The 20,276-nt window shown below is 52.9% G+C and overlaps 1 protein-coding gene across 1 annotated transcript in view; it reads right to left on the reverse strand.

Moving 5' to 3' along the window:
- The window catches only part of LOC103596869, a 32,797-nt gene that overhangs the window by 524 nt on the left and 11,997 nt on the right, over window positions 1-20,276 (reverse strand). Inside the window, exons 4-14 of the mRNA XM_008580615.1 lie at window positions 19,937-20,061; window positions 13,274-13,530; window positions 12,334-12,484; window positions 11,573-11,687; window positions 10,913-10,970; window positions 10,524-10,568; window positions 10,081-10,158; window positions 8,947-9,049; window positions 8,665-8,806; window positions 8,389-8,471; window positions 65-335 (exon numbers count right to left, since the gene is read on the reverse strand). Coding sequence (XP_008578837.1) covers window positions 65-335; window positions 8,389-8,471; window positions 8,665-8,806; window positions 8,947-9,049; window positions 10,081-10,158; window positions 10,524-10,568; window positions 10,913-10,970; window positions 11,573-11,687; window positions 12,334-12,484; window positions 13,274-13,530; window positions 19,937-20,061 — 1,428 coding nt within the window. The remainder of the gene's footprint in view (window positions 1-64; window positions 336-8,388; window positions 8,472-8,664; window positions 8,807-8,946; window positions 9,050-10,080; window positions 10,159-10,523; window positions 10,569-10,912; window positions 10,971-11,572; window positions 11,688-12,333; window positions 12,485-13,273; window positions 13,531-19,936; window positions 20,062-20,276) is intronic.

Consider the following 20,276-nt stretch of genomic DNA (forward strand, 5'->3'; position numbering starts at 1 on the left):
GGTCAGAGGGCGTGGCCGGGAAGGGGCGTGGCCTCGAGGCGGGGTCGTTCCCTGCTCCTGGTACCCTGAATCCGGCTGATCCTTGAACGGCGGGTGTGGGCGTGGTGGGCTCCGCCGAGTCGGGGCCGTGGGGACTGAAGGGGGAGGGCCCTAGTGGTGAGAGTGAGGACGACCCCTGAGAGGCGGGCCAATGGGGTTGGGCGGCGTTTTTTAGGTGGGGTCAACAGAGGCCTGCGTATCGCCGGGGCTGGGGGTTGTGGGGTCAGGGGAGGGGACAGGCGTTTCGTGGGGTCGACGGAGGCCTGGGTGATTAGCAGGGCTGAGGAGGTGGAGTCCTGGGGAGGGGGACAGTGGGATTGGCAGGCGTTTTGGAGGGAGGGTGTCAGCGGAGGCCCGGGGTATCGGTGGGGTTAAGGGGGCGCCTAGAGGGAACATTGAGATTGGGGGACCCTGAGAGGAGACCAGTGGCGTTGGGAGGGCGTTTTGTGTGGTCAGTGAGGGCCTGGATGATTAGCGGGTCTGGGGAGGGAAATCCCGGGGTAGACAGTGGGGTTGTAGGTAACTAAGAGGGGCGCATCTGGTGGTGGAGAGTCTGAGGCGGGAGGATCCAAGAAATGGAGAGGGTGGGGTCTGTCGCCTGGGAAGAAGGGACAGCAGAGACTACAGAAAGGCTGGTCTGGGAAAAATTAGTCATATACCTCTTAAGTGGTCTCAGACACCCCAACATAGGTGCCACCAGATACCCCAAACATATATCAGACACCCAGGCAGATGCCATCAGATACCCAAAACAGGGTTTCAGGCATCCCAAAATATGTCAGGCACCCCACCTAGCTCCATCAGGTACTACAAAACTAACATGCGATGTCTGAAAATAACATGTCAAATATCCCATAAATACCAGACACCTTCATCCAGGACCCATCAGATACCCCCAATAGGCTTTCAAACTCCTAGAGACATATCAAAGACTCTATATGGGAGCTTTCAGATACCCCAAAACACATACTGGATACCATCAATACAGATGCTGTCAGATACCTCCAAACAGGTGTTTAGAGTCTGAAACATGCCAGACACTCCCCCCTCCAGGTGCTATTTGACTGCTGTAGATGTGCCAGATGCTCCCCCTGCACCAGCACCCCTTTAGGTGCCATTAGACACTCCAGCCCAGAGGTTGCTTGTCCAATCTAGGTCCCCAGGAGTGGAGCTGAGCAGTCTCACCCAAGGTCCAGGCTTGTCAACCAATTCAAGAAGATCTCCCCAAACCAAAGTCCTTTCAAAACACGCACAATTATGTCATCGAGAGCCCTCAGTTCAGAAACTGGGGAATGGGGTACCCAAGTGACTAGCCTTCAGTTTAAGTCCAGTCTTCATGGTCAAGACAGAAAACATATCCAGGGAATTGGAGGTTCCAGAAATGCAAAGACGTATTTCATCAGACACCTCACCTCAATTGAGGTCAGAAGCCCTGACACAGGTATTTTGGAGGGCTCAATGAATGAGTAAATGTTCCTTCCCTGAATTGCTGTGGCTTTTGGACTTGATTCTAAAGACAATGGAGAGCCATTGACGATTTTAGGCAGAAAGAGTGGCATGAGCCTCATTTCTATAGCCACCTTGGTTATAGAAACCTTCAGGTTGATACAGTTCTCCCCTAAATGGAGAAAGTAACTTTCTGAAAGAGGCTGCCAGGACGGAGAGGTATCTCTCGTCTTTCTTTTATCCATCCAACCATTTTGCATTCATGGAGTCCTTATCATGGACCAAGGAGTCTGCTAAGAGCTAAAGAGACACAGGAGGCTTATGTCTAGGGCAGGATTTCTCAGTCTCAGCACTGTTGACAGTTGGGGCTGGATTATTCTCTCTGGTGTTAGTGGTGGTGGGAGGGGGAGCTCCTGTGCATTGGACGGTGTCGAGAAGCATCCCGGCCTCTACCCACTAGGTGTCAGCAGCTCCCCCATTCTGACAAAAATGCCTCCAGACATTGCTGAATGTCCCCCTTCGAGGCAAAATGGTCCTCGGCTGAGAGCAACTAGCTTAAGAGACAGACGCTCATACAGCCTAATTCAGGCTTCCTTGGGAAGATGGGCTATCCTTTGTCTTAAGGGATGAGTAAGAGTTACGTGGCGGAGGGAATTCGAGAAACAGCAGCAAATGAGCAAGGCCCAGGTGATGTGCGTGAGCAGTCACGAGGCTTCAAGGAGTGTGGGGTGGCTGAGTAGCGGGAGAGAAGGGTGGAGGGGTAGGCGGGGACAGACCATGAAGAGTCTCAAAGGTCAAGGCCAGGAACAGGTCTACCTGGAATGGTGTTTGATCAACAAGCTGGTCTCTAGGAAAGCGTCCTGGCTTTGCCCTAGAGACCCACCTTCCCTGATTACCTGGAGTGTGACTCATTGTCTGTTCTGTTTAATTTACTGGGCCCTCAACTGGACAGATGGTACTGCCTGGCTTTGAATACCTAATGGCAGGTAGGCCTATGGCAAGTTATACCTGGGAGGTGCCTGCTTTTAGCCTGTTGAAAATGAGACACAGGTTTTCTGTCCCTACATGCCTTCTGACACAGGTACGGAAGGGGGCCTGGTCAGAGCACAGGGTTAGGGTCTGTGACTTAAATGCTATATTTGCCTCTTATTGGCTGAAAGGCCTTAGACAGCAACAACACACAGAAATGATGATACATGATACCATTGTCCAGGAATGTACAAGGCACCGTGTTAAGTGCCACCCATGTCATGTCTTTTATACAAACTCAAATTTTCCTTGATCTCAAAGAGTTGTCCTGAAAATCAAATGATGTCTCCCAGAGGGAGAGCTTAATTCTAACCACCCTGAGAGTAAGGCTGGGTGTCATGACTGTCTTCCAAAGAGTAGGGTAGAGAAAGGGAAAAAACGGTAACCCGGCACATGTTACCTTAACCAGGTGGTTACAGTTAACATCGCCAGGGATGTAGGTGGATAACATGAACCCCCTGATGTGATGAGACAAGAAGGTCCCAGAAAACCATAACTCCCGTCTAATTAAGAGAAAGCATCAGACAAATCCAAACTGGGGGCATTTTTTATCAGATACCTGGCTAGTATTTCTTAAGACTCACAGGGCCATGAACAATAAGGAAAGACAGAGAAACCCTTACAGACCAGAGAGACAGGGAGACAGAATGATTAAAGGTAATGGACTATCTGGAATTGGATCCTGAGAGAAAACCCTAGTGAAAAACCCTAATGAAGAAAACAAAAACAAACAAACAAACAAAAAAACCACCAAAAAACTAGTGAAATCTGAAAAAAGTCTGGAGTTTAGTTAATAGCATTGAAATGATGTTGGTTCTTGAGTTGTGACAAATGTACCATGGTCATGTAAGGTATTAACATGCGGGAAAGCTGGGTGAAAGGTTTAAGGGGACTCTGTTTTCTTTGCACTTTTTTTTTTTTTTTGTCCTTTTTTGAGACCGGCCGCACCGCGCTCAGCCAGTGAGCGCACCGGTCATCCCTATATAGGATCCGAACCCGTGGCGGGAGCACTGCCACGCTCCCAGCGCTGCCGCGCTCCCAGCGCTGCACTCTCCCGAGTGCACCACGGGCTCGGCCCTTCTTTGCACTTTTCTATAAGCCTAAAATTAAAAGTGTGTATTTTTGAAAAATCAAATGGCGTGATGTGGTGGTCAGGTGCTTAGGCTCTGAGTTAGAATCCTGACTTAGGCAAGAATTTAACTTCTATGGGCCTCAGTTTCCTCATCTGAGGAAAATAAGAGGTAGTACCTACCAGAGTCGTTGTGAAGGTGAATGAGGAAGTCTGTTTAAAGCACTTCTGGTGTTTAGAATATAGCAAGTGCTCAGTAGAGTGATGTCACCCATTTTTCTTATTTGTGCAAAGTCTTCTGTGATTGCAAAGTGACATTCAGAAAATTAGTCACTGCTGAAATCCTCATTTCTCAAGGCTGTGTATATGAGGGGTTTATTAATCTGCAGGATATGGCGAGCCACTCTCCTGGATGTGCCTTGATTGCTGCCCGATAACCTAGCTCAGAAGTTGGCAAAATTTTTCTGTAAAGAGCCCTACAACAAATATTTTCAACTTTGCGGGCCATGCTGCAAATTATTCAACTCTGCTCTGATAGCGTGAAATCAGCCACAGATGATACATAAATGTTGGGGGCTCTCCTCCAACAAAACCTTACTTACAGACTCTGAAATACATGTTTCATATAATGTCTGTGTGTCACAAAATATGTGTTTTCAACCATTTAAAAATATTTTTTTTCAAAAATGCTTAGCTTGCAGCCATACTAAAAAACCAAACCAAACAAAACAAAACAGGTGGTGGGCAGGATTTGGCCTGCGGGCTGCAGTTTGTGACACCTGAATTAGCTCCTTGTTGCTGAACTTTTCTGGAGGTCACATGCTCCATTTGAAGGTTGGTTGGAAACCAACCAGAAAAATGCAGAGACATGGCAGATTTGGCATGCAACTTCAGGGGGTCTGAAATCTCATCTAGGGATGCTAGAGGCTCTATCCAGCTCATTCCCGCAGGGGATGTGGTCATAGCCTTAGCAGCACCCTCAGTAGAGAAAGGATCCCAGGCAAGTGGTGGGAAGTACCCCGCTCACAGAGCAGCCACTGAAGCCCAGCTGCCCAGGGAGGAGCCACAGCGGTGGCTGGATTTGCAGAAGGCCTGACCAGATATTGGGTGAGAAGTGCCCAGGTCCTCTGAGCAATAGTTCAGGTGGGGCATGTTTATGTGACTTGGGGCAAATTACCTCAGAACTCTTCTAGCTTCACATTCCTGCCTCAGGGCTTTTGCATCTACCACCTGGAATGCTCTTCCGTGCATATCTGCAGGGCTCTTTTCTCACCTCCTCTGTCTCTCCATTCCAACATCACCTCTTCAGAGAGGCCTTCCCTGGCCACCCGATGGAGAGCAGTGGTCCTCACCTGGGGGTGACTGTGTCCCCACCCCACCCCCTCACCAGGGGACATTTGGCAACTTGGTCATCACAGATGGAGGCACTGCAGGCATCAAGTGGGTGGAGGCCAGAGATGCTGCTCAGCATCGTCCAATGCATGCAGGGCAGACCCTCACGATGGAGAATGATCCGGCCCCGAGGATCAGTAGCGCCGAAGTGGGTAAACTCTCTGCCACTCTCTGTCGCCTTTCCGTCGCCTTTCCCTGTTTCATGTTTCTTCATAGCACTTCTTGTCAGCCTCATGTTTTCCATTTATCACGTGCCTCCATTCACTAGGTGCTGAGCTTTCTGAAGGTGGAAATTTTTTTCTGTTCGTGGCTAAAACTCCCCATGCCTCGAACATTGCCAGGTATTCAGTGGGTGCTCAATACATATTTTTGAATACATGAATGGGGCTAATAAGACCTCCTACGCAGAGTTGATGCTCAGATTAAATGACATAAAGCACCTAGCACATAGTAGATGCTCATTAAATCATCATTCATTCATTTATTCAGCAATTATTTACTGAGCTCCTACTGTATGTTAGGGCCCATTCTAGGGACTAATAATTTTTTTTTTCCTTTTTGTCTTTTTTACTGACCGGTAACGGGATCGCAACCCTCAGTGTTGCGCCTGCACCACGCCCAGCCAGTGAGCAGGAACCGGTCTCCACATGGGATCCGAACCCCCAGCGGGAGCGCCGCCGCGCTCCCAAGTGGCACACTCTCCAGTGCGCCACCGGGCCGGCCCGGGACTAATAATTTTTTTTTTCCTTTTTGTCTTTTTTACTGACCGGTAACGGGATCGCAACCCTCAGTGTTGCGCCTGCACCACGCCCAGCCAGTGAGCAGGAACCGGTCTCCACATGGGATCCGAACCCCCAGCGGGAGCGCCGCCGCGCTCCCAAGTGGCACACTCTCCAGTGCGCCACCGGGCCGGCCCGGGACTAATAATTTTGATAACAGATGGTTACAGGCTTGCCAAAGTTAAGATGAGAAGCTAAGCATCCCAGAATAAAGCCCCAGACAGAAAGCTGAATGACAGAGAATCAGATGGCCGCTTTTGACTGTTCTGCCATCAGGGGATCCCTCTTAAATTCCTCTTCTCCAGGACTAACTGGGTCTCAGGGTCTGCAGGAACCACACACAGGGATTTCCATGTGATCAGCTCCTGAGCTCTGGAGCAAACCCAAGGAGACAAGCTCTCCCATTTGAGGCTGTGATTCAGACCTCATTCTGCTCATGGGGTGGGCAGGGGGTGGTGGTAGCACAGACTGACCAAGTTATATCAATGCCCCTGACAGTGGGACACCAGCAGTATTTAAGAGGACTCGGCTGAAAACATGTCTGAATGGGAAGGGTTCCTTGGAGCAGCGGTTCCCAATTGGGGATGATTTTGCCTTTAGAGGCATTTGATAATGTCAAGACATTTTTTGTTGTCACAACTAGGGGGAGAAGGAGTTGTTATTAGCATCGAGTGGGTGTAAAGGCCAGAGATGCCACCCAACATCCTACAATGCACAGGATGGGCCTCCGTGACAAGGGATGATCTGGCTCCACGTGTCAATAGCATTGACATGGAGAAGCCCACCTTAGAGCAACAGGCAAATTCAAATGTCATATGAATCACTTGGGGATCTTGTTAACATGCAGATTCTGTTTCAGTCCCTCTGGGTGGGGCCTGAAATTTGGCTTTTCTTTCTTTTCTTTGAGGTGGCTGGCCAGTACAGGAATCAAACCCTGGACCTTGGTGTTATCAGCACCACGCTCTAACCAGCTGAGCTCACTGGCCTGCCCGGGGTTTGGTGTTTCTAAGTTCCCAGGTGAAGACAATGCTGCAGGTTTGAGGACCACATGGACACACAAGTCCTTTGACAATACAAAAACGGAGTTTAAAGACTTCAGGATTTTTTCTGAGAAGCAAAGGAAAAGCAGAAACAGAAACGAATGAGCTGTAATAAAGAACCAGAATTGTTGGTGTGAAGTAAGAGGCTCAGCTCACACTGGGGCTATTCAAGCAAGTGCCCTGGGAGCAGGCTTCTGGCACCTGCTCTGTGCAGTCAGCTTTGGAACTCTTGCTTCACCTTCCTTCTGCCAACCTTTCACCTGCCTTTTGAATCAGATGCCTAGTTGAGATCCAGCAAACCTCCGCCTCTGCCAAAGGGAACAGGACACCAGGAGAAACAGGAAGCCACCTGCTGCTAAAATGAACAGCTCCAAAACACTGAAGTCGTCAGTGCACTGAGGACTTTGTAAAGCCCCTGCCAGCCTCGGCTGGGGACAGCTCATGTGACACAAAGCTGGTGGGAGATCGCCCAATGGAGAAAAAGCTTAGGGGGACACCTTTGGCAGTGGGACACCTATAGCTCCACAGCTGGCAAAATGGCACTCTGGGAAGAGGGAGGAACAAGGAAAATGGAAAATGCCACCAACTGGTGCAGGCACAGCCAAAGAATGCAAACCTGAGGCTCAGGTCACAAGGGTGGGTGAAATGCTGCTCTCACTGTGTGTCTAGGTTCACTGTAGGACCTGTTCGCCTTGTCATTAGCCCAGTAATTCTCACCAGGGGCAATTCTGCCTGCCAGGGGCTTTTGGCCATGTCTAAGAACATTTTTGGTTGTCACAAGTGGAGGGGGGCCATTGCTACTGGCATCTAGTGGGTAGAGTCTGGGGATGTGATGCTGCTCAACGTCCTACAATGCACAGGACAGCCCCCCACGATGAAGAATTACTTGGCCCCAGTGTCAATAGTGCTCATGAGGTCCAGGAACCTTGAACTAGCTTGAGTCTCGCCTGCCAGAATCTGCAGTCTGGCTTCTCGCTACAAACTGCACACGCATCTTTTCTAACATAAAATCACTGCCACTAACTCTTCATTCCTTTCCAAGGGAGGCTCGTTTTCCAAAAGGCAAATTTCTAAATCCCAGCAATAACCAGAATCATCTCCTTCTGGGGCCTCTTGAACCCAGTACACTTTCCTGAGCAAAAGCCCTTGCCACCCCCACCCCATGACCATCAAGAGCCCTGGGAGGTGGGAAACTGCCTCTTATGGGTTGAATTGTGCGTCCCCCACAAATTCATATATTACAGTCCCACTCCCAACCCCCCACTTCAGAACGTGACCTTATTTGGAAACAGCGTTGATGCAGATGTAATTAGTTAAGATGAGGTCATACTGGAGTAGGGTGGTCTCCTAAGACAATATGACTGGCGTCCTTATAGAAAAGGGAAATTGGGACACAGACATGTCACGTGAAGACTGGAGTTAGGCTGTCACGGGCTGAGGAACTACCAGAAACGAGGAGAGAGGGCTGAAACGGATCCATTCCTAGTGCCTTCAGAGGGAGGTGGGCCCTGCTGACACCTTGATCTTGGACTTCCAGCCTCCAGAACCAAGAGGCACTATGTTCTTGATGTTCCAGCCACCCGGTACATGGTACCGTGTCACAGCAGCGCTCGCAAACTAACACTCGTACATTGCCTAAGTCCAGATCTTGCAGGAGGATTCTTGCCACGGCCAAAGCTGAGACTCAAAGGGAAGTTTGCCAGTCACGAGTTAACCAGAGAACCCCTGCACCTCAGGGACCGATCCCTGGTTCTCTCCAGGGAGTCACCGAGGTCTGCCCTGTGCACGGGATGCCACAGGAGCAATGGAAAAGAAGTCAAGAAGAGAAAGTGGCCACCATTGGGGGGATGATTTGGGCCACTGGGCTTACCGGAGCTCAGGAAGGGTTTGCCACACAGGGGGCAGCTGGAGTGACTGGAGAAGGTTCCTTGCACCAGAAGGTGACCGTTGGTACACTCCCGCTTCTCTCGAGCATCCTGACCTTTGTCCTTTAGATTCACTGGGCTCTTCCCCTGTAGGGGACAAAGATGAGCCTTAGGATTCCCTCTGCAGGGGCTGGCCCTCTTTTGTCCTGGGCCAGGGGCAACTTGGTGGGCCGGGGACAGAAGAGGGAGGCTGTGGTGGCCCAGCCCCCTTGTCGCAGCCCCCTGACCTTCTCCTTCTGCCTGGTGACTCTGCTGCGGAGATAGCTCAGCCTACGCTTCACACCGGTGCTCCTGTCAATCTTTTCGTTCTTGCCGGCACCGTCCTCGCTCCTAGGGGACAGGAAGGCCCATGAGGAGGGGGCCCTGGGCCTTTCTGAGGCAACCCTATGGGGCGCTCCTGGAATCCACTGGAACCCATCTCCCTGTGGCCGCTGGGTCCCGCCTTACCCCTTCTGGGGTCCCGGATTCCCTCCATCCCTCCGTCACTCAGTCACTCAACAAACCTTTACAAGTTCCAGGAGTCCTGGGAGCTGGGTTTGCAGAGGGGAAAGCAACATTGTCTCAAGCTGGCAAGCCTGGGCTGGAAATCTTGGCTCAGTCCCTCTCTGATTCTTCCCTTTAATTCACACCACCGACTCCCCACCCCCTGTCTAACGGGCATTTAAATCCTGCCCATTGTTACATCCTGTCTCTCTCCCCAACACTCCATCTGGGGCCACACCTCCCCTGGACTGCCAGTACATGCTCATTTAATAAATATTTATTAAGTCAGTGACCAATACATCAGCCCTGACAATCTATTGCCTGGAGGGAGAATCCATTCCTCCACTCTGCACCTCTGCCCCACCGTCCACGTGGCTCTTGGAACTTTGCAAATATCCGTAAATGTTTGCTGAGTGAATGAAAGAGTGAGAGAGGGAGGGAGGAAGGGAGTCAGCCGCCCACCCCAGCCCTGTCTGTGGTCCCCATCCTCAGCCACCAGAGCTGATTATGCCCAAGCTCCCACTGTTCTCTAGGATAAAGTCCATGCTCCTTAGCTTCGTGAGGTGGTCTGTCCTCTGCTGACCTCTCCCTTTTCTCTCCTCCCAGCCCCACCCTGACCCCTGAGCCTTGCAGTTCTGTTTCCTTTCCTCTATCCCCATCTGCACATATTGGCAAACTCCTGCTATTCCGTCAGAACCCAGCTCAAGCTGCCACCTCCTCCAGGAAGTCTTCCTCTGTCCTCCCAGGGTATACAAGGGGGCCCCAACTCCTGGCCCCGGCATGGGGAGCCTGGCACAGAGGGCCACCAGGAAACACTTGTTTCAATCCAGGGCTGCCCCCACCTGCAGCTCCCACCTGCAGCGGCTCTGTGTACTCACTCGGACAGGAACTCAAACCAGGTGAGATTCGAGTGGGCTCCTCCAGGGCTGGCTGACATACGAGCCCTTTGACGGGCCCTGCAGGATCAGAGGGGACAGACATATGGATCAGCAGCCCCCCGCCCCCAGTTCGCCCCTGCTCCTGCCCCTCCCCCCAGGGCTTCAGTGCACAGGTGCACACCAGGTGTGGGTCTAAGAGCCCACCTGTCCTTAACATTGTGGGCTTGAATATGAGGACATTATGATAGGTTCCCACTTTTCTCTCTTTGCTCCCTGTTTTCTCTATACTTGTCTCCCGTGCCTGTCCCTCCACACCTGTCCCCCCAACACCTGTTCCCCCAAACTTGTGTTCCCCACACTTCTTTCTAACCTGTCCCCTACACTTGTCCCCCACATTGGTCCCCCATACCTGTTCCCTCTCTCCTGTCCCCCTTCCCACTTACCCATGGTACTGCCGAAGTTCTTGAAGCACCTGCTGGACAATCAGCCTGTGGGGTGGGGTGGGATCAAAAGAGCCCACAGTTGCCCCAGGTTACAGACACATTCCCCAAGACAAGCTGTGATTGCCTGACTCAGCCCTGGGTCCTAATGGAGACCGTAATGGGGAGACCCAACCTGTCACCCAATGCCACATCAAGAAACTTCCCAGGGGCCTTGGGCCCCTCCTCTGGGAGAAGGATGGTGTGGGAGAGAACACTGAGGTTATGGGGGACTGGCAGGATGGTGGCTGGCCCCGGTCAACACCACATCTCTGCACGCCTCCTCCCCCACCCAGCCTTGACCCCAGCCAGTCCACTGGGGGTCCCTCCCCCACCATGGGGCAGGCACTCACACATGGTCCGGCTCCACATGGTCTTTTTCCATGCACTCCAGCACCGGTGGCTCCAGGCCTGCAAGAATTCCCCACCCCAGGGGACACAGGTGTCAGGGGCTCTGGGGCAGAACCAGCCCTGCACTGGCCCACCCCGGGCCCCTGCAGAACTACAGACCATTCAGATGGGGCTTGCCACTCTTGGAGAGGAGAGCCAGGCCTGGAGGTGTCACCAGCATCTCATGAGCGCTGACGATATGCTAAGCACTTTACACGTGGGAGCCCAGTGAATGCTCCAAGTGGCCTTAAGGGGATACACATGTTGTCCTCTTCTTAGAGAGGAAGGCACGAGGCTCTGATACTTGCCAGAAAGTGGCAGATTTGGGTTTAGACTGCAGGCTTGACTGACACTGGAGAGGTGCAAGCTCTTAGGATAGAGTTTGGGCACCAGGTCCCCAAGGAGAGGGGGAGGGTTGGATGCTGGAGGTCCCTTCCCCTCTTTGAGCCCCAAAAGACCCCTGCATTCTGCTCAGTTCCTGTCTAGGGGAAACTAAGCCCCCTTTTTCTTCCCTGGGACTCAGCTGGGGCCCCATCCAGGGGACACTCCAGCGGGACCCCCCATTCCCTCCTCCCCTCATCGCCAACTTGGTTTGAATGGGGAAGATGCCCAGGCTGGGCTACCTTGAACAGGCGGACTGGGCACTTCCAGAGTCGGAGCGATTTTCAGGGAGTTGATCTCATCAAAGGACAGGGGGACTGACCGGGACCTCACTCTTTTCTCGGGCTTGTCGGTTTCCTGCAGGGAAGAAGCATCTTGCTAAGCAGAGGGAGGGAGGCTCCCCCAGGGGGAGGGTCCCCAGCCATGGCTAGGGCCGCATCCACAGAACCTGGGGATACACTCACCCCAGCCCCAGCCTCCAGACACAGTCAGGGGCTCCCCCGCTAGCCACGGGACATGAGTACAGCCACACCCTCCTCAGCCACGGACTGCAGTCGTAGGAGCTATAGGTTGGAGCCGTGGGTCTTGGAGCCACAGCCTCCAGCCATGGCCAGGAGTCTCCTCAATGGTCATGGTCATGGTCAAAGATGCCCCAGCCACAGGCCACAGACACAGCTTCCTTCCAGCTGTGAGCTACACCCCAGGGAAGATCCTGGAAGCCTGGCTGGAGCTGCAGGATGAGGAGACCCCCCACCCCACCATCCCCCAGCCCATGGGCCACAGTTATGGCCCAGGACTTCCTGCCATGGATGTCCACCCCATGTAAGGCCCCTCAGGCCTGGGCTGGAATATCAGGACTCAGAGACACCCCAGTCGTGGGCTACAACATGGACAACCCCTCCATCCCCTCCTCCTGCCATAATAGTGGAGTCCCTCCAGCTGTGAGTAGGGCTCTCCCTCCCACCCACAGCACTGGCTTCCAGCGGCTGCAGGTTACACCCACCTTGCCTGGGTGCTCTGCAGGGGTCCCATCCCCAGATGGACACCCTTGGGTCCAAGTCTTTAGCCCCTCTCCCGGCAGGTTCAGAGCAAGGCTAGCCAGTGTCCGAGGGAGACAGGGTCCCTCATCCATAGCTGAGGCATCCAGGCTGAGTCTGGTGGAAGAAGGGAGGGTATTGGGGCTTCAGAGGGTCTTGTCCACCTGGCCACCACCCCAGGCATGCGGGGGCTTGAGGAAACCTGTAGGCGGCCCTTCCAGGACAGGGAGGGGTAAGCATGCCACAGAGAAGGGTCCAGACCTCCTAATATCAGAGGGGTCAGTATCAGCAGGAAGGGGAGAAGGGGGATATCTGGTTAGATTTACTGAAGCTAGTTTTGTGTTGCAGACCCACCATTTTTTGCCCAGACTGGATTTCTATTTGAGGTGACTTGAGAGGGGTTGAGGGAGACAGGTGGGGGGTGTTTTAGCTATTGCTCGGTGCTGCCCCTCTGAGATGTGTGGAGCCGCACACATTTGTGTTCTGATCACAGGTGCATCTGCGGCTTTGTGCATTATGTGTGCAAATCATGTGTGTCAGCTTCTATGCATGGGTCCGATGGTGAGCGTGGGAGTGTGTGGGTTGAGCATGGGTGTGGACATCCAGCGTGCGCATTTGGGTTCGCGTGTGCCTGCGGTGTGAGTGTGAACTCTTCAGTTTGGGTTTGTGCATGCACGCTCAATCAGTGTGCACGTGGGTTTGCACACCCTCTTGTGCATGAATGTACATGTGTGTCGAAAGGAGTATTTAGGACTGTCTCTGACAGCATAGACACCCCTGGAGGCCCTAGAGCTAGACACTGCAGATGCAGGGGGCAGTGTGTCCGGGGACCTGGCTCTGGCCTCCCGGACCCCCATCCTGTCCAGGGGGTGTATGGTGGAAGTTGGGCAGTGGTGGAAGACTGACCTCCTCCAGCTCTCTGAACAGCTCCGCGACCTTTCCCAGCTGCGCCTCCGTGGCAGGCCCTGGGACCCTGCTGAGTTAGAGAAGGGCGAATCTCCTCCAGCTTCTTTGCTAGGGGGGCCACTGTCCTTGGCGCCCCCAGGCTGGCTGTGGGAAGGGGCCTCAAAGTCCAGGTCCTGGAGATACACGCTGCCCTGAAGGGCCCCCAAGTCCAGGCTAAGGTCCTCCGTGCTCTTGCTGAACCGCCCTGAGAAATCATCCTGTAGGCCAGTGGGGAGAACAAGGCATTGACAGAGGGCAGCAGAGCCTGGGGTCTCCTGGCCACGAGGCCCCCAGCCCCCAACACCCAGACCCTGCCTGTCCCCTTCCCATCCAACCTGGGCTCAGCGCCCTTCTCACAGCTGGTGGGACAGAATGAGGGGTGGTCCCCTCAACACTCTGTCTAACCTGAGCCTTCAAGGCCTCATCCCACAAGAGGTGCAGGAAGTCTGGGCTTCCATGCCCAATCCTGCTACTTCCTAGCCTTGGCCCAGCACCTCACCTCACCAAGTTTCTGTCTGATTGTCTTACAAAATGGGCATAATCCCCTCTGCCCCGGCCACTCACCAGCTTGTTTTAAGGTTCCAGAAAAATTACATCTGAAAACACAGGTTGTAAAAGTGCTGCAGGGAAATAAGTCATCCTTGACACTAATGGTGCAATTTTAGGAAGTGTCAGGGCTCCCATATTGTTTCTGGGCTGCTTGGAGCATCTCCCCGCAGGACTCCTGGCCTCTAAAGTCTCCGTCTCAGGTCAGGACTAGGGTGAGGCACTTGCCTTGGGTAAGAAATTTAAGCAGATGCTGAACAACTCAATCATCAAGATAAAATATTTTATTTATTTATTTTTGGCAGCTGGCTGGTATGGAGATGCAAACCCTTGACCTTGGTGTTGCAACATCACGCTCTAGCCCACTGAGCTAACTGGCCAGCCCCAAGGTAAGTAGTATTGTAGTGCAGTATTTTTCAAAACTCAAAAGTAATGCAAGGAAGGCTGGCCGGTTAGCTCAGCTGGTTACAGCATGGTGTTATGACACCCAGGTCAAGGGTTTGGATCCTCATACCAGCTGCCAGCAAACAAACAAAAAAAGGCAAGGAGATCTGTGATGAACATGTGATTCACATTTTAAATAATGACAGTATTGCATCTGGCTCCTGTGCTGCTCGCTTTACCCTCCTTCCCCTAGTCCTGGCCCTGGTACCTCCTCCCAGAGTGGATTCTTGGAATGTCTGACCTTGTCTGTCCCCTTCAATACCTTCTCCTCCCCAACATGTAGAAACCCAAGCTCCTCAGCACAACACAAAACACTCCGAGGTCTGCCGCCACCTGCCTCTGGCCCCTCTGCAACCTCCTCTCCCACCTACCCAGGAGGCGGCAATGTGCCAGGCACCACTGGACACCAAAGACACACAGATGTAGACATGACGCACAGTAGCCACCAGAGCACCAGGACATCGCCGCCCGGCATCAAACGCGCCTTATCCCTGATCCCACAGCAGCTCCACCAGGGGGCATTGTTATCCCACTTTCCAGATCAGCAGACTGAGGCTCACAGAGGCAAAAGGACTCAGTGGCCCATAAATGGCAGAGCCGGACTGAGACCGAGGTCTGTCTCTGGCTCTTTCTTTCTTGTTCTGTTCATTTCTCTATTCGTTGGCCCTCTGCTTCCTCTGTCTTTCCCGTCTATCTCCTCTTCCCAGTCCTTCTATTTGCCATTGTCTCCAATCAGGGCACCTGCCTTTCCTCTCCTTGGAAACACTCTTCTCCCACACGGCCCATCCAGAATCTGCCTGGCAAACTCCTTCGCATCCTTCAAAACCCAGCGTGGTCATGCCCTCCAGGCTCCTCTCCTGACTCCTCGAGGCTGGTAAGGATTTGCAGGATGGGGACTGTCCCTTTTCAGGCCTTTGTTAGGACTGTCCTCAGACAGGATTTGGTGGGTAGGTGGGTGGGTGGGCATGTCCCATTTCTCCATGTGAAGCCAGTGCTGACATGTGGCCTCAGGAACCTATTTGATCTTAGACAGTGCTTGATGGACTCTCCCAACAGGTGGCCTGAAGCACGCTGCTAGGGGACCTGGCACCTTTCATGAATTTTATAGGAAGCCCCCACGATAGCATTGCCGGAGAAAATACAGGACACCCAGTCAAATTTGAATTTCAGATAAAGAACAAATATTTTCTCAGTGTAAGTATATCCCAAAGATTGCAATGTTTGAAATTCACATCTAACTGGGTATCTCGTCATTTGATGTGCTCAGTCTGGCAACTCTACCCCCGGATAATTCGGCCAGGCATGGCCAGTCTTTATCAGGTAAGGGAGGAACAGGGAGACCCCCGTGAAGCTTGGTGCGGAGGATTCCAGAGATGCTTCCAATTGGAAAGGGGAAAGTACCCATCAGCCGACAGCCGGGCCCTTGGTCAGCTTCGGATCTTGAGCGGCAGGAGGCAGGGGGCTGTCCTGGGCTAAGGCAGGCGGAGCTACGCAGAGTTTGCCCTTTCCCTTGACCTCAGCCATGCTGACCTCTCTACAGATTTGTCCTCTCCCTTCTTTTTATTGTGGTAAAATATACATAACATAAAATTTACCTTCTTAACCATTTTTAAGCGCACAGTTCTGTGGCATTAAGCACATTGACATTGCTGTGGAATCATCACCACCATCATCTCCAGAACTTTCTCATCTTCCCGAACTGAATCTCTGTCCCCATGAAACACTCACTCCCCAGCCCCCGGCACCCGCCATTCTACTTTCTGTCTTTGTGGACCTGACGATTCTAGGGACCCCCTATGAGTGGAATCACACAGTGTCCTTGTGTGACTGGCTTATTTCACTGAGCACAATGTCCTCAAGGTTCATCCACACTGTAGCACGTGTCAGGATGTCCTTTTTAAGGCTGAGTCATATTCCATTTATGGGTAGACAGCACGGTGTTTAATCATTCACGAACTGATGGACGCTTGGGCTGGTTCCACCTTTTGGCTGTTGTGAATGAGGCTGCTGTGTATACGGGTGTGCACATAACCTGAGTCCCTGCTTTTAGGTCTTTGGGGTGTATACCAGAAGCGGAATCGTTGGGCTACATGGTAACCCTGTACTTAGCGTTTTGAGCACCTGCCATACTGTTTTCCACAGTCCGCCTTCTTCCTGAATGTCCCCTTCACAGCCCTGTCCTTGTTTCCCTGCACCTCCCTGGATGCTCCTTCTCTGTCTCCCCTTCCTTCTCTGCCCTTTGAATGCCAGGGTCCCTCTTCTCTGGTCACTTTCAAACTGCCCTCCACTCTGGCTCTGGCTGGCCTTCCTGTGCTCCTGTGAACCTCCCCATACCCCCAGATCACTCCATTCCTATCCCCAGTGCCTGGACAACCTCCCGCTGGCTCCTGTCTCTTCTGCCACCGCCCCCAAAGGTTTTCTTGTGTCTCTGGTTTTCATCCTCCCGTCAATATAAACACATCAGGACAGCCTCTGGGTCTGGGCTGGGCCTCTCTTCTTCTCCCACATCTGGCCTCCCTCATAGGAGGCAGAGGTGGGAGCCAGGCCAGGTCTGGGGGTGGCGGGGGTGGTGGGCAGCTGCAGCAGAGGCTGTCCCAGCTCCCCAGCAGCAGGTACCCTGAGGGAGGTGGGGGAAGGAGCCTCATCCTTTGCTTGGGAACCTATACATTTCCTCCAAAATTTCCTGGGTGGGAAAGCACAGGAGGCAGCCCCAGGGGGACCTTTCCAGGCATCTGGCTAAACAGTATGCTGGCCCTGACACCCCAGAGAAGGTGCAATAAATCCAGGCTCCTGCTCCCTAGACCCTGGGGAGCCTTTGGGGATGGGCTCCCCCAAGTCAGAACCAGAGGTGAAACATCCCAGGATTCCCCATTCTTCAGGAGGGCGTGTAGTGTGCAGTTTTAGACAGCTCCATGGATAAACTTTTTTTTTCGTTTTTGGGCAGCTGGCCAGTATGGGGATCTGAACCCTTGACCTTGGTGTTACCAACACCATGCTCTAACCAACTGAGCTGTCTGGCCAGCCCAATAAATATTTATCTTAAAAAAAATATATATATATATATTTATCTTGTTGTGTGTTGGAAAAAGATGACACACAAGCTACTTCAAGCATATTGTTTCTCTGGTCCCATGTTGTCATGTAAAATAGTGACTCGATTCAACAAAACAGGAAACAAATAATAGGACAGATGGTTCTTAAATGGCTGCTGGGGAGACAGACCTGAGTGAAGGTTTGCATCCCCGCTATGTCTTTTATTAGCTTAGTGTGACCTTGGGTGAGTTCCTAAACTTCTCCAAGCCTCAGTTTTTTCATCTCTCGAATGGGCATATTGCTGCCCTCTTGCAGGATTGTGACGCAGGTAAAATGAGATGATGTCCGGGCCTCGCCCATGGCAAGCCCTCGGTCAATGGAAGAAGCTATTGTTGTTGCTTTTGTATCTCAGGTTTTCATATTTCAGGAGTCAGGGCCCTTTCTCTGGGCAAGTCCAGGACAGCCCCAGATGGAATCACAAGATCCTCTGTCCTCATGCAGCTAACGGAAGGAGACAGACGATTAAACCCAGACATCGTGATCAAGTATGACAGAAGGTTCTGGGCAGTGAGCTGGGGAAGAACTGAGGGGGGACAGCTGGCCCTGTCTGCAGAGTATCAGGGGGGCTTCCTGGAGGAAGTGACAGTGAACGGAGACTGGGGGAATGAGTCGGAGTTGGCTAGGCAGGCACTGCAGATGAGAACATTCCAGTTGACAACAGAACAAGACGTCCAGAAATCTGTGGGACAGAGAGCGCACGGTGTCCTCTAGCAACTGGCAAAAGTTCCATATGGCTGGAGATGTGGAGGGTGGGAAACAGGGGCCAGATTGGCAGGAGTGGCAGGCCAAAGCAGAGATTTCATCTCGAAGTTTCCACCAGCGGTGGTAGGGAGACCAAGGTGGGGGTGGGCTGGGGGCTGGCAGCTATGATTTGTGTTTAGAAAGGTTATTCAAGTTGCAGAGCAGGGTTGGGCTTGGACAGGTCTGGGATGAAGGCTGGTGGGCCAGTGAGGGTCCCTGTGCGTTGTGATCTCACCTGGGTAAGCCATGATTGTGGCCTCCCCTAGTCTGTGTCCAAGGGAGGGAGAGTCATGGGCAGAACTGAGGGCTCTTCAGGGGTCAGTGTTCACAGAACTTGGTGGCTGGTGGGAGACAGAGGGCGCAAGGACAGTGCCCAGGTGTCTGTCTCTGGTGACCGAGTGGATGACCATGACAGGGACACAGGAAGAGGGGGCAGATTCGCTGAAGGGCAGAGCCTCACCGGAGCTCCCCGCTTCCCCAGGGACCACCTTCCCTCCATTACCATCTTATTGACTCATGGTTCCTGTTCCAAGAGGTCCAGCTCCCTGGCAGGGCTCAGAACTAAACCCCAGCCCTAGTCCTACAATTGTTTACCCCAGACCCTCCATGACACCTGGACCAATTCTTTCCCTGCTTGGGTCTCAGTGTCTTCTTCTATAAAATGACAGCAGTGGACATGTGGAATGCCTGGTAACAGATCCTCCTTCCTTAGCTGAGTGGGTATTGTGAAATGCCACCCAAACCCCCAGATTGGGGGGTAGGAAAGGGGGAGTGTCAGGTGTCAGCCCCCTGCAGGGGAGCCACATCCCTTCCTGGGCAGCCCACCTGCAATGACTGGCTGATGTGGGGGTGTAAAGTCTTGGCCATAGCAGCCCAGTCCACCTGCATCTGCTTCCTGGAGCCCCAACACGCACCACTTGGCCGTCTCTGTCCCCGACAGAGCTGGGACTGAGCTATGGTGGCAAGACCTCTGTTCAGCCCCTGACCTTTCAGGATGACCCTCCTAGATGCCTTGTCGCCCCCCCCCAGAGGGACCTTTCCAGAGGCAGGCTGGGCCTGTAACAAGGACCTTTGCCAAGACCCCAGCCCCACACCACAGGGCTTGAAATTAACCAAGCCTGCACTCTCTCCGGGGGCCTCAAACCCTCAGGGTCTTCCCTGCAAGGCTGGAGCCTGGGCCCTGGCCTCCTGCACAGGCTCCTGAGACAAGTGCTAAGAGAAAGCATAATGAGAGTAGAGGGTGAGGAGACAGGCTGTGGAGACAGACTGGGTTTGAATCCTGACTCTGCCACTACGGGGACTTGGGCAAGTCAGCCCACCTTTCCAGGCTGCATTTGGCTTTAATCAGTCTCCTTTTTCCTTCCTTCCTTCTATCCATCTGTCATCTGTCCATCCATCCACCTATTTTCTACTCACTCACTTATCCACGCACCCTTCTTTCCTTCCCTTCCTCCTTCCTTCCTTCCATCCACCCCCACGCTTCTCCTCATCCATCCATCCTTCTATCCACCCTTCTGTCCGGTTCTCCATCCATCCATCCATCATCCTCCTTCCCTCCCTCTTCTTATTCCAGAAAGAATTCCAGTTTCCTCATCTGTAACACGGGATAATAACTACTGTTCTCAGGGACAACTGTGTGATCTCAGAAAACCCTCATCTGCACTTGGCAAGTGACTTTGCCCCAGTTTTGATGAGGTTCCCTGAGATACCGCATGTAAAGTGCCTGGTAAACACGCCGGTGCTAAACAAGGCGGACTTTCCGCCTCTGCGGCCACCACCTCTCAGCCATCAGAAACCTGCCTGCTCATCCTCCATGGTGCAGAAGAAGTCTGGGTCCTCAGGCCTCCAGGGTCCGCTGCTGCTCTTGGTGGCCAACGGTGCAGCTCCAGAGTCAACGGGCTGGACACATGGCTTGGGCTCAGAGCCTGTTGAGAAAGGAGGGACAAGGTGTCAGGGCTACGCCGGGAGGGCCGAGGAGGCGAGGACCCGAGTCCTGTGTCTGCCCCTGGACCTCGGTTTTCTCATCTATAAAATGGGGTCTCAACAATCTTGAAGCCAACATACGCGCCACCTCTTCCCCATCCCGAGCCTATGCAGATGGTTGTACTCGATCTGGAGGCTCTTCCTTGCTGAGCCATGT

The sequence above is a fragment of the Galeopterus variegatus genome, unplaced genomic scaffold (genome assembly GCF_000696425.1).
Source record: "Galeopterus variegatus unplaced genomic scaffold, G_variegatus-3.0.2 Scaffold2133, whole genome shotgun sequence".
Classification (NCBI taxonomy): Eukaryota; Metazoa; Chordata; class Mammalia; order Dermoptera; family Cynocephalidae; genus Galeopterus; species Galeopterus variegatus.